This window comes from Aphidius gifuensis, linkage group LG3, assembly GCF_014905175.1.
Source record: "Aphidius gifuensis isolate YNYX2018 linkage group LG3, ASM1490517v1, whole genome shotgun sequence".
NCBI lineage: Eukaryota > Metazoa > Arthropoda > Insecta > Hymenoptera > Braconidae > Aphidius > Aphidius gifuensis.
The window spans coordinates 25,033,741-25,051,904 of record NC_057790.1 but is presented as its reverse complement, the minus strand read 5'-3'; the positions used below and the strand labels follow the sequence as shown (position 1 = coordinate 25,051,904).

The 18,164-nt window shown below is 23.9% G+C and overlaps 4 protein-coding genes across 4 annotated transcripts; 2 read left to right on the top strand and 2 right to left on the bottom strand.

The window, feature by feature from the left end:
• Nucleotides 1–386: 386 nt before the first annotated feature.
• LOC122851098 (prostasin-like) lies at nucleotides 387–1,861 on the bottom strand. Its single transcript, XM_044150146.1, has 5 exons — nucleotides 1,674–1,861; nucleotides 1,436–1,601; nucleotides 1,133–1,366; nucleotides 756–1,060; nucleotides 387–671 (listed from the first exon to the last, which is right to left on the bottom strand). The coding sequence occupies exons 2-5, from the start codon at nucleotides 1,533–1,535 to the stop codon at nucleotides 387–389; spliced, it is 924 nt and encodes a 307-aa protein (XP_044006081.1). The 5' UTR covers nucleotides 1,536–1,601; nucleotides 1,674–1,861.
• Nucleotides 1,862–2,633: 772 nt separating this feature from the next.
• Nucleotides 2,634–5,724, bottom strand: LOC122853203 (lipase 3-like). Its single transcript, XM_044153522.1, has 11 exons — nucleotides 5,531–5,724; nucleotides 5,243–5,468; nucleotides 5,087–5,162; nucleotides 4,768–5,012; nucleotides 4,622–4,710; nucleotides 4,429–4,536; nucleotides 4,120–4,318; nucleotides 3,680–4,041; nucleotides 3,438–3,596; nucleotides 3,281–3,365; nucleotides 2,634–3,200 (listed from the first exon to the last, which is right to left on the bottom strand). Exons 1-11 carry the CDS (start codon nucleotides 5,633–5,635, stop codon nucleotides 2,902–2,904), a joined length of 1,953 nt encoding a protein of 650 aa, XP_044009457.1. The 5' UTR covers nucleotides 5,636–5,724; the 3' UTR covers nucleotides 2,634–2,901.
• Nucleotides 5,725–8,261: 2,537 nt separating this feature from the next.
• LOC122851097 (homeobox protein vab-7-like) lies at nucleotides 8,262–10,787 on the top strand. The gene is made up of 3 exons (XM_044150144.1): nucleotides 8,262–8,289; nucleotides 9,798–9,967; nucleotides 10,080–10,787. The coding sequence occupies exons 1-3, from the start codon at nucleotides 8,262–8,264 to the stop codon at nucleotides 10,785–10,787; spliced, it is 906 nt and encodes a 301-aa protein (XP_044006079.1).
• Nucleotides 10,788–16,115: 5,328 nt separating this feature from the next.
• Nucleotides 16,116–17,336, top strand: LOC122851096 (coagulation factor IX-like). The gene is made up of 4 exons (XM_044150143.1): nucleotides 16,116–16,313; nucleotides 16,376–16,673; nucleotides 16,744–17,155; nucleotides 17,232–17,336. Exons 1-4 carry the CDS (start codon nucleotides 16,265–16,267, stop codon nucleotides 17,334–17,336), a joined length of 864 nt encoding a protein of 287 aa, XP_044006078.1. The 5' UTR covers nucleotides 16,116–16,264.
• Nucleotides 17,337–18,164: the final 828 nt, after the last annotated feature.

The following is an 18,164-nucleotide window of genomic DNA, read 5'->3' as shown; positions in this document are numbered from 1 at the left end:
ACTTGAGAGCGTTGTGAATAGAGAGAGAGAGAGAGAGAATAAAAAAAAGAGACAAAAAGAGAGATAAAATAAAAATGTTTTTTCAAATAAAATAGACATATTTTTTATTAGAAAAAATAATTTAAAAAAAAATACATTTTTCATTTAAATAGTTATTTAATTTAATCATGTATTTATTCAAATTGATAATCAAAAAATACACAAAAAAAAAAAGATAATTAATTAAATTAAAATTATAAATATTATTTAATAAAATTTGTTGTTTTTTTTTATACTTGTTAATTTAAAAATCATAAAAAAAATACAATTTAATATCTTAAAATATTATTTATTCAATTATTAATATTTAAAACTATAAATTAATACAAAAATTTAAAAAAAAAATTTCAATACATTGTTTCAGTGGCATGTTTAATCCATGTATAATATTCTTCAAGATTAATGAAAAATCCATCAGCAGAATAAACATCAAAAAATGAGGTGAGCATACCTCGAAGATAATATTCATCATTATCTGAATCATAAGCAACTAAACCATTTCCTTCTTTTGAAAAATAATTATAATAACTTGTATTTTTATCAATTACAGTAGCACAAAATATATCATCTTCACTTAGAAATGGACTGTTGTCATTTGCCAGAACATTTGGATACATATCTAAACAATCAACCTTAAAAAAAAAGAAAAAAAAAACAGGTAAATATTAACTCAATAATAATTAAAATATTGATAAATTTTTAATAATTATATTTACCGTTTTATTAATAACAAATTTTAATTGTTGAAATTGTTTTTCTTCATTCCAGTCAGTCATATAAAGTTCACCAGCTTCAGGCAATGACCAAATACACACTTGGTCAATATTTCTTGTCTCAATATCGTCATCAGTTATTTCTAAAATAGCAATATTAGCTTCTAAATTGCTTCCATAATGAGGATGAATTCTTAAATTTTTTAGTTTATAATAAACTGCAGTAGTATTATCATAATCTGTTTCAACAAGTTCAGTTATTTTATAGCCAATTTCAAGGCCATTATTTGATAAAACACAACTAGCAGCTGTAAAATAATAATTATAAATTAATAACAATAATATAAAGATATTAATTAACAATTATTTAATATACTTACTTGTTAATACATGACGATTTGTGATAAAACTACCTGAACAAACATGTGTTCTTGTATCATTTGTTCTTGAAAATATTAATGCCAACCAAGGCCACTGGCTTGGATCTGATGTGGTGCTGAAATTTTTTATATTTCCAATATCTTTTGGTTTACTACAAACTTCATTAACCACTGTGTCTCGTGGATTTTTTTCAAGTGGTAAGTAATATTGATAATTAAGAATTCTCGGGTAATCTATTTTAAAAAATAATTTTTTTTTTAATTATTTAATTATTATTATTTTTTTTTTAATTTTAAAATTACCTTCTGTATCTCTACATTCATAAACTTCTTCATTTACAGCAATTTCTAACAGTTCTGTACGTATGTCTTCGGGAAATATAAATTTCCATTTTATAGACATTGAATTGTTGGATGATTCAAGTTGATTTTCAGTTTGATTAACTACGCTTATAGCATCTTCATAATTCTAAATGATTAAAAAAAAAAAAAATTATTAATTATTAATTAAATGATATTAATATTTAATAAATTTACTCACTTTTATTGATACATATGGTGGAATGGATATTGAAACTCGAAGATTAACACCTCCATATTTAGAAATATTTTTAACATTTATAAAAATTTGTGGTGTAGTTAAGTTTTTGTCGCCATCAAATTCAACAATACTAAAGCATCCTTTGTGAGTTTGTGATTTTACAATAACTAATAAATTTATAAATAATAGTATTACTGTTAAAAGTTTCATTTTAATGATTTTTATTAAACAAAATAACTAAAAAATGTTGTAGATAATTTGTTGAATATAATTTTTTGTTCGAAGTAAAATGTGTGTTGTAGATGCAGCTTCCAGACTACGACTGAAACTGAACATGCTTTTGCATGCTTTATGTGTCTGGAATTTTCTCGTTTCAACATACACCCCCTAGTGCCTTTATGAATTTTTTCATTCATCCATAAGTTCTTAGAATTAAATAATCCTAAACTGGTGATCTCAGCGAAAAAAAATTTTCTAACGTTGTAAAAATATAGAAATTTAATAGAAAAAATGTAAAATTATAAGAAAAATAATTTTCTAACGTAAAAATTTCGAAATTTAATAGAAAAATATTTAAAATTAACAGAAAAATAATTTTCTAACGTCGTAAAAATATAGAAATTTAATAAATAAAAATTTAAAATTGTTTAAAATATTTTTTCTTTAATTTTTTTTCAACAATACAAACATTTTTTTTTTTTTTTCTACTAGACTATTAGTCATAGTTGAGTGTTGAAAATTATAAACGTTAAATCCAAATTACAACATGAAAAAAGATGCAACCATAGCAAAAAAAAAAAAAAAAAAAATGTCTATTTTCAAGGTTTATCTTATTTAACAATAGAAGATGTTGAGTGAGAAAAAAAAAAAAAAAAAAAAAAATTCATATTTAGAAGAGGCTTGAAAAAATAAATAAAAAAGTAGGCAGGAGGCCGCCATGGGTTTGCCACAGAGTCATAACGTTCTAGCCGGTTCATAATAGTTTCTTAGATTTTTTTTTTTTTTTCGTGTCTAAGACCCTTGGAAAAGCTTAAACCTTAGATCTTTTGTGTTTGTAAAATATTAGTCATAAAATATAAAAATGACTCATAAAAAAAATCAAATACAATATCTTTTTTCCTTAAAATACATTATACAAAAAATAATAATGCTATTAAAATATTTACTTCAATTAAATTAACAGTTACTTATTAATAACAAAATAAATTTATATTAAATTATTTTTTAATTATAAAGGTTTTTTGAGATAGTCAATTGTCGGTTGATAGACCAGGGCTGGTGCATCAATAGCAAACATAAAATCAATATGATTAAACATTTCCATTGGTATTTTATGTTGCATTTCTAAATTTGATAATTTGTTTGATAAATTTTCGACATCTTCAACGACAGATAAAAGATCATTTTCAGCATAAAACAAAGCAACTGGTACAATTGTTTTTGTAACATTATATTCAGGTGGTTCTGGTTGTCCATAAACTTGACGATTTTTATCAGGTTGAATATAATCAAATTGACGAAATTTTTCTTTTTAAAAAACAAAACAAAATAACAAGATTAATTTATTTTAAACAATATATAATTTATCTATTTTTCTGTAGACTCACTTGAATTTATTCCTTGGCCAAAATGATAGAATTGTTTGATGGAACTTCCAGCAGGTAGATGGCCTAGAATAATTGGTACAACTGTCTAAAAAAAAAAAAAAAAAATAAAAGCAATATATTAAATTAAAAATTTTAAATTAAATTTTATTTTAATTACTTTATTAATTTGTGCAGTGTCATATCCAGTGACCATGAATAAAGTGTTGCTACAAATAACTTGATACAATGATTTAGCCTCACATGAGTATCGACCAATTTTCGTCAGCAATGCATTTGTTGGCATGAAATCATTCATTTTTAAAAGTCTCAATCCATGCTTAAAAAATAAATAAAAATTTAATTAAATTAATCAATTTAACAAGGCTTAAATTGAATTTAAAAAAATCAAGATAAACTTACGTAAACAGGCTTTGATATTTTAGCAAAAAAATTTATAATTGGACTTTTTATATGAGCAGCAAATGCAAGTGGTGCATAAGCAACAAATTTTAAAATTTTATCATTGTACTCTGGTTTTTCTGACATCATAACAAAAAATGAAGTTGTACCCTGTGAATGACCAATGTAGCTAATTTTTTTTTCACCAGTTATTGATAAAATATGATCAATAACAGCTGGAAGATCATAAATTCCCATTTCATGCCATGAAAAATCCCAAAACATTTTATCAGATGGTGATAGTGTCTCGTGAGCACGAGAGTATGAATTACCCCGAGAATTTCCCATCCAAACATCATATCCCTCATCAGCAAGTATATAAGCTAAAATAATTAATTTTTTTTCAAATAATAACTATTGTTTCCTTTTAAATTTTGTATCTGGAAACAAAAAAAAATTACCAAGGCCTTTGGTGGGTCCAGTTAAAATCCAGACAACTGAACTTGCTAAAATTCCATGCTGAAGAAAAACAACTGGTTTACCAATTTTCGGTGGATATTTTTTGCCACCTGTTATTCGATGAACTGATAATAAATATCCATCATCAGTTTTGACCTCATGGGTCTCTGAAATATATCCATATTTTGTCAAAAGTTGTGGCTAAAATTTAAACAACAAATTCAGTATTAAATTAATCTATTTATTTTGTTATAGTTGTGTTAATAAAATAGCTATTAAATTATTTTGTTGAATAAATTTAACATACTCACAGTGTCAAGATAAACATCAGGATGATTAATCATTTTAGAAAAATCCTGAACTGTTAATGTTGGCATTATCATTTTGGCTACAAAACCCCATGAATTTAATACTGTATTCTATAAAAAAAAAAAAACAACCAAAATGTATTATTATTTTCTTTTTAATTACGAAAATTTGATTAATGTATTTGAAAAAATTCACCTTGAGATAGCGAATTGATTGATCATCAATAACATAATCCAGCTTATCACCCAGCTTGTCAAATTTTGCAATAACATTTTTATAATTTCCTATAGAAAATTATTATTTATTAATAGAAAAAAAATAGAGATAGTTGTACCACTCACTTGAAAAATAATTACGTCCTTTTTGTAGCATTTTATTGTACCAATTTCTGGCTCTTTTAACACCTGGAATAACATCAATCCATTTGGTAAATTTCGAAGTTTTTATTTCCTCAATTTGTTCAGTTATTCCAAAAAATTGTACACTTCCATTAAAATATCCCATAACCAATAATTCAGATTGATTAACAAATGATAAAATACATTTGGCAATTTTTTCCAATTTTTTTTTTTCAATTTCTTCATTGCTAAATTAAAATAATTAATAATATTTATTAATGATTAAATTAAAAATTATATAATATTATTTTTTATACAGTACGATATTAAATTTTCAGCTGTAAAATTATTGCTTATGCCTAGCCAAACGTCGTAGCCTTGATCAACAAGTAAATAAACTAAAAAAAATAAATATAAAATTTTATTTTCATCATAAAGCGATTTGTATATTAATTTGAATTTAATTTTTGTATATTACCTATTGCAATTTGTGGTTTATTAACAGTGCAATTATTAGTGTTACATAAAATACCATGTTGAATTAAAGCTGGTCTTTTTCCTTCAGCCTTTGGTGACTTTGGACCTGATGGAATTCGATAAATGATTGTTCCATTTGAGCTATCTTCAATGCCATCACTGTCTTCATTGTCCAGCATAAATTCCAAACGTTCAATTTTGTATTCTGGTAATATATCCAAATGAAACTGTAAATAATTTCTATATAAATTAACAATAATTATATTTAAAATAATAAAATTAATTTTACCAAATTATTTTCGGAATTTTGAAAATACTCATTTAGTCCATTATTTTCAATTGCTAATGTTATTTTTATTATTAAAATTATACAAATAATTTTTAAACGTAACATGTTGTTTTTTTCATATGTATACACGTTAAAAAATAAATTTGTTGTGAAGTAAATTTGTTGTGTAGCTGTTATATAAATCAGTCGAACTATGATCCACAAATGAAACGAACAAATACGATGAACGTCTTAATACTTTGACCTTTTTTGATAGGCATTTTTTTTATAAATTGTAATATGATTAGTGATGACTCAGAGAGAGGAAAAGATATGTTGTTTATAAATTAAAATGTATCTTATTTATTAGAGAATGTTTAATTATTTATCTTCATTAATTTACGTATATTTTTTAGACTAAAAATTATTTGTAATAACGATTTTAAAAATGAGATTCGATTGAAAAATAAAATTGATGTATGAATTTTTTTCTCTACTCAAATTTTAATGGATAGATTTAATTATAAAAATATTGCCTTGGTGGAAATTTAGAAGAATAAAAAACCCTCCACTCGAAAACATTAGTTGAAAGATAAAATAAAAAATTGCAGTGCTAATTTTTCTGTTGTCACATTCATTGTTAAGTGAATGAGTATCTTAACCTTGGATTATCTATTTTGTTAAAAAGATATTATACCATACAAATAGCAAACCTTCAAAAAACTTTTAGCATGAAAAAGATGCTTTTATGAGTTATTTGTTCCGCTTGAATGTAATACATCAAGCGTATCTTTCCAAATTTTACAAAGTTTTCATTTTCAAATAAAAGGTCTCGCAAAAAAAAGTACAAGTAAATTTTCAACGGACACACACACCCATAGTTAATAGTTGTATATGTATTTTTTTTTTTTTTTTTTTTTCTCTAATACTTACTTTAATTTATAATTTAATTGTAAAAATAATTTCACGAAATTATCTATACAATGTTTCATTTCTTTGAAAAAATATAAAAACAATTTATCTTATTTTTTTTACAATGAAAAAAAATTGGGAATTCCCAAGCCCATCTCATGTTTTCTAAAACTAATAATGCCTCTAATCGCTCCTTACAGAAAAGTGGAGAAAAGATTGAAAAGAAAAATCAGAAAAAAAAAAAAAAAAATATGTTTTAAAAGACATCATGTGGATGTGATGACAAATCTCTCGTTGTGACTCACAAAATACACTAAAATCAAATCGAAACACGGAAGTATTATCAATATTATATTTTCATTTAAATAAAATTGCAAAAATTAATTTTCTTTTATTATTCAATCCTTTTTTTTCTGATAAATAATTTTGTTTCTAATTATTTTTTTGCATCGAAATAAAAAAAGTTTTTCTATAAATATTCAACGAAATTCATATAAAATTACTATGTAGAAATTCATATAAAATTAGTATGTAGAAATTTTATTTAATTAAATTTAATTTTTCCGTTTTTACAAACAAACATATTTAGAAATTTTTCATTTAAATTTTCCTAAATTAATTAATAAATATTTATTTTATAAAAAATATAAATCTCTGTGTAAAAAAAAAATATTTCCCGGTGAAAATATTTAAACAAATTCATTTGAAATTAGAAAAAAAAACCTTGATAAATATTTACACCAGGTTTGTGTATGAAAAAACAATTAATAATGATAAATTATCTTTATTTTTTTTACATATAATTAATTACTTTTTTAGTATGATTACTCTTAGAATTATTGAGAGTTGATAATGATGACTGTTTTCAAGAAAAATAGGTAGCTGTGATGGCATTCATTATATCTATTTAAATTTCAAAGGACAATAAAAAAAAGGTTGGTTAATCTTGTTAACACAATGATTTTCCATTTTTTATTTTCACAAAAATATAAAAATTCAAGTGTGACGAAAAAAGAATTAGTATTTAATTTTTGATTGATGAATTTATAATGTCATTTATTTTCTCCAAGAATAAATGATTATTATTTTATAAATTTTAATTATTTAATTTATTTTTTTTTTTTCCAGTAACGTATTTTAACCAGTTTTCACAATTCTCCTTTTTTTTTTTTTTCTTGTTTTTCAGCTTTCCCCTTTCTTTGTCCTTTCAATGCCATTCTGCTTTTCGTTCCGCAATATTCACTAAATTGTCAGGAAGAAAATTGAAAGAAAATATTATAGCTAAACTTCACGGTTATAAAAGACATATTAAAGCCTGTTCATCAATGTCAGAGAGAGAGATAATTGTATTGGGTATTTTGTACAAATATTTGCTCAAGAGCTTCATGGTTCAAAAAAAAAAAAAAAAAAAATATATACACATCTAATGGAACCTTGGGAGGTAATGGTTACGCATTAAATTTTATACAAAAAAAAAAAAAGGAAAAGGAAAAATTTTGTACATTATTTTCTTGACCATTGTTGTAGAAAATAAATGAATTGGCTAACGGTATTTTCAATTTGATGCAACGAAAAAAAATGTCAATGTCAATCACTTAGGCTTTAGATAAATAATTTCCAAAAGATTGTATTATTTGTATTTTATTATTTCAACTTTATTGTATTGTTATTTCTTAAATTTTTGTAGCTTTTAAATTTACTTATTTTGTTTTAATATTCCCCATTGTGTTAAATTGACAAATTATCAGTAATTTAATTTCATTACTTTAGAGAAATTTTGTGTTTTTTGTACAATAATTTCAAGGTAGAAAAAATAGTTTGCAGATAAAAAAATAAACTCATGAGAAGAAGAAGAAAAATACAGTGTGGTAAAAATCAGAGCAATTTTTTTAAGTTAAATACTGAATCGAATATCCTTGAAGACCACATGAAAAGAAAAGATTCGTGGTGGTCTTGTAAAAACATTTCAAATATAATAGAACGAAAAAAAAAAAACCCACACACACAAAAAAAAAAAAACGACAAATAGCTTAAAAAATTTAGAGCACACATTTGTGTGCTCTAAATTTTTATGGTTTTTTTATTGTTTGATGATTGAATTTTCTACACCTCCTGTTGCTAAAAAGACCAAAGTTTTTTGTAAACTATTGAGACAAGTAGAGCCACACAAACACCACATGATTTTTTTTATATTTAAGATAAATTTTTGGGTAATTTTTTTGGTCATTGCTGATGTGACTTGATGTTTAAATTATCAAAAATAATATTCTCCGCATGTTTTCTGGGAATAAAATTAATTAATTATTACAAAAAAGATGAACTTATTGTATTATCTAAAGTCAAAAGTAAAGAATCGAAAATAGGGGTGGAAACCTGTTATAGTTACAATGGTAATGATATAATGGTAAATGTGTTTTGAGGGTGCGGTCTTTGCCCATTTCGAAAGTTAGTCTATGTTTTGTACCAACTGCCAATAGAAAGCTTCAAAAAAAAACTGACTGTATCCCCACTAAAAAATTATTTGCAAGTGCCAACAGCTAGACACTGGCTAGATCTTTCTGGACTTGCATGTGCAGCTCAGGTCCACTCAGGTGCACTCAGGTCTTCGCAATCGGATTATCAACCTGATCGTTTTATCTGAATTTTATCATTGAAATTTTATAGTTATATAACTTTTTCATTTATTATCCAAAAAATTAATTTGATATTTTTAAAGTTTAATAATATTAAACGTGATTATACAAGTGAAATTTTTATAATTTAATATATCCATTTAATTTAAAAATAATTAGATAAAATGTCTGATTATCAAAATTTAAATTGTGATAATGAAAAAAGAGGGTCAAGTGCGGTGGATAATAAATCATTGAAGGATCAATCAAGCTCATCAATAAATTTACCTAAAGCACTGGAAAATCCTAAAAAAAGTTAGTTATTTTTAATATTATTAATTTTTTATAAAAAATTTTTTTTAATGTAAAAATTTTTAAATTTGCTAAAGTATTCATTTTTAGAAAAAAAAAATTTTTACTAAAAAATTAACACGTGTTATCTATTTTTTTTTAATGTGAAAGTTGCAACATGTGTTTTAAATTTTAAATTTAAATATCAATAAAATTGATTAATTAATAAATTTAAATAATTAATGAATTTTTTAAAAATAAAAATCAAAAATATAATTATTAATATTTCAAAATTTCTGTACACGAAAAGGGTTGAAAAAAAATTAATTTGAAAATAATTAAAAGTATAAAATTAATTATATCATATTTATTAAAAATAATAATAATAATAATAATAATAATAAATATTTAATTCGATAAATATATATAAAAATAAAATATTAAATATATATTTTTCAATTTTTTTTTTACAGTAGATTCATCACAAGGAAAGGCTCCAAGTAATAGTAGACGAAGTAGAACTGCATTTTCTCGTGAACAATTAAGCATCCTGGAAAATGAATTCAATCTCGATAATTTTGTGAGTCGTCCAAAAAGACAACAGCTTGGTCATCAACTCAATTTATCCGAGACAACTGTAAAGGTAATTAATTAATTCAATATTATATAAAAAAAAAAAAAATACAAGTTAAAAAAATAATATCAATAATAGTAAAAAAAAATGTTATAATTATAAATTTTTATTTTAATTCTAGGTATGGTTTCAAAACCGTCGAATGAAAGATAAACGACAATCTATGAGTTGGCCAATGACAATGCTGACAAATCCAGGAATGATGCAACTTATGAATGCACCTGGATTGTCACCATTATCATCGTCATATCAACAGCCACCTGTTCCGAGTATGATACCTTCATACATGGCTTATAATAATCACAGACATTCACCATATGGACAAATGCATTGTCATCAAAATTATCCAGTTACTAGTCCACCAGATTTTGGATATAATCCTTTCCATTATCCACATCATCAACAACCATCAAACAGCTATCATTATATGAATTTACCACCATTACAATGGCCTGGTGTTAATTCACCTACTGGTACTAGCTATCCATCTACACCCACCAGCTCAATTTCATCACCAACAACACCTCATTCCAATACATTTAGTCCATATCAATCTGAATTATCAAGTGATTCTGATTATTATTCTCGTGTTAATAACTTTTATTATCCACAAAATTATACACAAAATATTGATACAACAATTATGCCATCAGTTGCAACACCAGTTGTTGCATCACAAGCACCACCAAAAAGACCAAATTCTCTTAATCTTAGAACAACTCATAATTTTGCTACTAGTAATGTTAATAATAATCAACAATTTATTCCAACTAATGTGTCATCATCACCAAAGACACCAACCGCGAAATTATTTCAACCCTATACATAAATAATTTTAAGTCATGAATTTTCTTTCATTATATTGTTTTTAAAGTTATTTGGTTCGAAAAAAATATATATTTAATAGAAAAAAGATGAAATAATTGACATCATAATGATAAATTGATGTTGATTTTTTATGTGAGATTGAATAATTGTGATAACTATTGTTGAATTATTTTTATTCATGTATATATTGTTTATAAATTTAGGAAAAAATGTAAATGTAATTAAAATATATGTAAAATTTGAGTAGTTAAAATATGTTTACAATATAAAAAATTAATTAAAATATTTTCTAGTGTAATTTTTTACCGGAAAGTATTTTTTATCAATTTATATTTGTCCTTGTAATTAAAAAGTCAATACGTGTATTTTTTTACACAAATGCAAAATACAATATAACAATTTTTTTAATTTTTTTAAAATACTCAATTTCATGATAAAAATAATAATTGTTGAAAAAACAAAACAATTATAGATAACAAGTAAAATTCACAATAAGTCCTTTAATTTTTTTATGATAAAATTGATATTAAAAAAAATAAAATTGCTTGGGTATAATAAAACTATATAAATAGTGCAAACAATGACAAATAATTATTTCAATTTTTATTTGAATTGAAAAAATGAATAAATAAAAATGAGTCAAATTCTATTTATTTGTTTATCTTTATTGATTTTTGGATCAGTCACAAACGCTAGTCGTTGGGGTTGTGGTAAGTTTTCAATTTTAATTTGAATAATAATAATAATTAAATATATTTTCAGAAATTTATTTGTTGAAATAATAATTATAAATCAATATTGATATAAATATCTAAATTTGCTATACAAAAGTAAATGAGTGATAATAAGTATTGATTAAAATAAAAGTTTAATATAATGTATTTATATATATTTTAAATTTATTATTGATAATTTATTTGAATAAAATTTAACGTAGTGTACTAATTTTATAATTATCTTAGACTTTCTACATTCACAATTCGTTGGAACTTTAATAAACTATTCAGTAGAAGGTTGTAATCTCGAAAAACGTGCATGTAAAATAGATGTAGGAGAAACTCTCAACATCAGCATTACTTTTACAACAAGTACTATTTTTTTGTTTTTTTTGTTTAAATATATATAGCATTCAATTTTAAATGACAAAAATATACTACTGTTACAGATGCATTGATCGAAAATGCATATGCGAAAGTTGATGGAGTCCCAGATATTGGACCTGTGGTTTTTATAAAAACAGAAAACATTTGTGAAAATGAAAATTCTGGGATCAAATGTCCATTAGATCAAGGTCTTCAATTTACATACAAAGGTTCTGCAAAGATACCAGACGACAAATCTATGTCATGGGTAAGTAAATTTTTTATCATATACAATAAAAAGTATATTATTATTTACAATTTATTTAATTTTAAGCAAGATGAACTTGATATTTATTGGCGATTATTGATAGCTGATGAAGAAAAGAATGAAACAATGGATCACGGTTACGGAGTAAAAACACGACAGGCGAAAACTGAAATAGGGTGTATTCAATTTCGAACAATAGTTTATGAACTAGATTAATTAATGAATTAAAACTAAAAAAAATTTTTTAATACAGTATAAGTATTGAAAAATTCATATATATTGAACATAATTAAATATAATTAATCAATTGACAAATGTATTTTATTTCGAAAAATAAGTATATTATTTCTAGCAGTCTATCTGCAAAAAATCAAAATAAATTATAAAACAAATTTTGAATGAGCTTTTATATGAAATACTTACCTGTAAATTTCCATATTTTAAATGGTTTAAAAACTGTTGTCCACTCATCAACATCAGGCAACTCAATGGATTTAAATTTTTTCGCAATTTTACTTACATTTGTATTTTATTATTTCAGCTTTATTGTATTATTATTTCTTGAATTTTTGTAGCTTTTAAATTTACTTATTTATATGTGATAAATTGACAAGGCATCAGTAATTTAATTTTATTACTTTAAAAAAATTTGGTATTTTCTTGTGAGATAATTTCAAGGTGCTCACATTTGTGTGCTCTAAATTTTTATGGTTTTTTTTTATTTTTTGGTGATTAAATTTTCTACACCTCCTGTTGCTAGAAAGACCAAAGTTATTTGTAAATTATAATTGAGACAAGTAGAGTTTAAAGTTAAACTTATTTAATTATTACACAAAAGAAAATCTTATTGTATTATCTAAAGTCAAAAGAAAAGAATCGAAAATAGAGGTGAAAAACTGTTAAAGTTACAATGTTAATGAATTACTGATGATAATGGTATAGATGTGTCTTGAGAGCGCAGTCTTTGCCCTTTATTTATAATTTTCATTGTAATTAAAAAGTTGACGTTTTTTTTTACACGAATACAAAATACAATGTAACAATTTTTTTATTTTTATTGAATTGTTAAAATAATAATTGTTGAAATTATAGAAAACAAATAAAATTCACAATAAGTTCTTCAATTTTTTAATGATAAAATTGATATATTGAAAATATATTGTATATTTAACATATAATTTATAAGCAACAAAAATTTTTTTTTTTTAAATGTAATTATAGCTATAAATTAATGACAAAAGTAAATTAGTGATAGAAGTTGTTGATTAAAATAAAAGACGGGAGTCCAACCTGGAGTCGGAACATTGGTGGCTATGTTCACCGTAAATTTTCTCGTAACCTGTATAAATGTCTCCGTAAATTCCCCCGTATTAAGTGCCAATAGCGTTACCGAAAAAAAAATTAATTTTTTCAATTTTTTTTCTAAAAATTAACACGCGTTATTCATTTGTTTTTCATGTAAAAGTTACACGTGTTTTAAATTTTAAATTTAAATATTAATAAAATTGAATTTAAATAATTATTTTGTAAAAATAAAATCAAAAATATAATCATAAATATTCAAAAATTTCCGTATACAAAAATAACAAAACAAATAGTATACAAAAGTCATATTATCTCCTATATATATTAAAAAAAAAAATAAATAATTATTTATGGTACTCCCCAAATTGTTGAACGTGACAATGACACTTGATATGGAAATTGATGATTCTTGGCAGAAAATCCATTTATGATACAATTTTGACAAAATACTAAAAATTATTATTTATAATTATTATTTCCCTGGTAGAAATATTTCTCCAACTTTTTCCAACTTTCTCTGCCTTTTTCCAACTTTTTACGAAAATGACCCATGGTTGGAGAAAAGTTGGAAAGAAGTTGGAAAAAAGTTAGAGTAAATTTTTGGTTGAAGAAAGGTTGGAAAAAAGTTGGAGTACATTTCAGGTTGGAGAAATGGCGGAAAAAAGTTGGAGAAAAGTCGGAAAAAAGTTGGAAAAAAGTTGGAGTAAATTTTTGGTTGGAGAAAGTCATTGGTCATTTTCGTAAAAAGGTGGAGAAATGGCTGAGAAAAGTTGGAGGAAAGTCGGAGAAATATTTCTACCATGGTTAATTTATTTATTTTTATATAAATAATATAAATGTTGTTCATCAAAGCAATAATTTCTCCAGGAATTGCTCCGGATTATTCCGGAATTGGCTCACTTAGAAAAAATTTAGAAAAATACGAAAAATCAGTAGCAATTCCAAAATACTCGAATTTCTTACAAATGCAATTATTGATGTAAGTTTCAACTTGATATCTATTAAGAAATAAAAATTTACATCATTTTTATTTTCCACATCTTTATAATATATATAATTTATTGCAGTGGGTTGATGTCTTAAAAGCCTTAAAGTCGTTAGAACTTATCGGAATAATATAATCCTTGTCGATGCCGCTGACCCAATAGAAAATAAAAATATTCGATATACTTGTTATACAGCCTTCCTTCGTTCTATTCGAGAAACAGAATTGTTAAGAAACACAACAGAACTAAGATTTTATAATATTTATGTTAAAGATAATACTTTATACACTATTGCCAATACAATGTTCCATTTACAAAAATTAATTTTTGATAGCAACTTGATAACGGATAATGAAGGTGCAACAGCTATTTTGTCTTTGAAATTTTATATAGTTATATAACTTTTTCATTCATTATCCAACAAATTAATTTGTTATTTTTAAAATTTAATAATATTCAACGTGATTTTACAAGTGAAATTTTTATAATTTATATATGCATTTAATTTAACAATAATTAAATAAAATGTCTGATTATCAAAATTTAAATTGTGATAATGAAAAGAAAGGGTCAAGTGCGGTTGATAATAAATCATCGAAGGATCAATCAAGCTCATCAATAAATTTACCTGGAGCACAGGAAAATCCTAGAGAAGGTTGGTATTTATTTTTTACATTATTATTTGCTTAGGGCCAGTTTTTTCATCCATAGTTATAGAAATCTGTGTCTTTTACGCGGAGAAATTTTTTACGAATTTTCTCCGAATCGACTTGGGTGGAGAAACGTTCGGAAATATTTCTCCGCGATAACAATACGCGGAGAAACGCGTGGAAAAAAAAATTTTACCGCACAGAAATTCTTCCGAAATCAACGACGAGAGGAAATTTTTACACTTATTTCCCCACTTACACTTATTGATTGTTTTTATTTTAGATATACGATCAACATTATGATTATTCCAATGCAAAAAAATATAATAATTGTTAATGATGATTGCCTGCCCTGGTGGAAATATTTCTCCGGAATTGCTCCGGATTACTCCGGAATTGGCTCACTTAGAAAAAATTTGGAAAAATACGAAAAATCGGTAGCAATTCCAAAATACTCGAATTCCTGTGTAAAATGAAGGAAAATAAATGACTTGAAAGTGCTTGAAAATTCACCAAATATAATGTCTATTTCCATTTATGGTACTAAAATCACTGCTGAGTTCATCAAAAAAGCAGAAGAAATATCATCAGAAAGAAAACAAATTCTCGACGTGATTGTTAGAAAAAAAATGTTCACCGAATATTCGACGCAATATAATTCTCAATACTTTATTCTTCATCGTCATGATGAAGAGGTCTGAATAATTTATTAATCAAATAAAAAATATGAACAACGTTTTCTCGGATGAAACTTGTGTAATGATTGTAATTTAACACAATTCATCGTTAATAAAATTATACATTATTAAAACAAACACTTCATTGTATTGTTTAACTAATTCAATATGTATTTTCTTTTTTTCTTTCTGATTTTACCTCGAATGTGACCTGGTGTAATACAATTAAGATAAAAAATCCACGAGCTCTCTTTTTACGACATTCATTTTAAACGTAAACGAATTCAATAATTAATTTTTATACTATAGTAATTTTATACCACTCATGATTTACATTATGAATTTTCTATACATGATAGCTATTGTTGCTATAATTGTTGGAACAATCAGTTTGCTACAATCTCGTGAGTTTATTTTTCATCATAACTTGTATGTTCAACATTTATTATTATAAAGAAAATATTTTTCAAATGTACAAAACAACTACAACATTTTATAATTTAATTCGAAATGTTTATCACTTATATTCTTGCTGTTATTTTTATTCTTCCAGACCAAGGTAAATAAAATAAACTATAAAAATAAATAAATTAAATAATAATTATAAATAATAATTTTTAGTATTTTGTCAAAATCGTATTATAAATGGATTTTCTGCCAAGAATCATCAATTTCCATATCAAGTGTCATTGTCACGTTCAACAATTTGGGGAGTACCATCAGAAATAAAATCATCACATTTTTGTGGTGGTTCAATTGTCAATGAAAGTTGGATAGTAACAGCGGCTTATTGTGTTTATAAACTTTCAGCAACATCTAAAATTCATGTATTAGCTGGGAAGCATTTTTTAAATGAGACAGAAATTCATCAACAAAATCGTATTGTCGTGTCAGTTGTTATTCACAAATATTATCCAGGGTATAAATATTGATATAACATATTATTTATTATCAAATTGTTTAAATAATACATATATTTTTTCATGTAGATATTATGCACAACATGACATTGCTCTATTAAAATTGAATGAACCATTTATCATAAATAATTATGTTAAAATTGTTGCTCTGCCAAAGTCAAATGAAACACCAGATGCTGATGTTTATTGGCTATCAGGATGGGGCTCAGTATCACGTGATGATAGATCAACAATGTCAAATGAATTGAAAACATATTATGTGCCAATAATTGATTTAAATACATGCAGAGATTCAATGAATGAAGCTATGGTTCATATGGAACTTTTTCATACTCAAATATGTACTGGACCTTTGTTGGGCTCGATAATTGTTGCACCATGTATTGGAGATTCTGGTGGTCCACTTGTTAAAAATGCACAGTATGGACCAAAATTAGTTGGAATTGTTTCATGGGGTCTTAAACCATGTGGTGTTTCACCAGTAATTAATTTATTAATTTTTTTTTAACTTGATTTTTATTTCTTCAAAGTTTTTATGAATTTTTTTTTCTCTGTAGATATCATCAGTGTACACTCGTGTGTCTTCTTATGTTGATTGGATTAGAAATATTACTAACAGCAATAGATTACCACAAAATTGCATGGATATTTGTTTTTTATAAATCGAAAAAAAAAATTACGATTATTAAAATTTTTAATTAATTTCGTAAGGTGTGTTTAACATTTTATTTAAAAAAAAAATTAATAAAAAACAATCAAGTTTATAAAATTATTTTAATTTATAAAATATATATGACAATAATTATAATTTATTTGTAGAAAAAAATGACTTAATTAACAATAAATAAATTTAAAAAAACATAAAATAATTTTTTTTAAATTTTAATTATGAAAAATTTGGAATAATAAATTTATCGGTATGTATTTATGGATGTTTGAATAATATTTTTTTAACAAATTAAAATTAACAAACATTGTTGAAAAATAAAAAAAATTATTTAAAAATGATATTTACATATTTTATAATTATTTTTTATTTTATTAATATTATTATTATCATCTATATTTGATTGTTTAAATATTAATTTTAAAAATGAATTTTTGATTATTAATTTATTACATAAAATACAAATTTTTTAAATTAAAAAATTTTTAAAAAATAATAATAATGATAGATTTAAAAAGTTCATTTTAATATAATTTAATTTTTTAATATAAAAAAAAATTAATTAAAATATTTTCTAGTATAATTTTTTACCGAAAAATATTTCTTTATCTATTTATATTTGTCCTTGTAATTAAAAAGTCAACGTGTACTTTCTTACACGAATGAAAAATACAATGTAACAATTTTTTTTTTTTTTTTTTTAAATGCCCAATTTCATGATAAGAATAATATTTGTTGAAAATACAAAACAATTATAGATAAAAAGTAAAATTCACAATAAGTCCTTCAATTTTTTTATGATAAAATTGATATAAAAAAAACA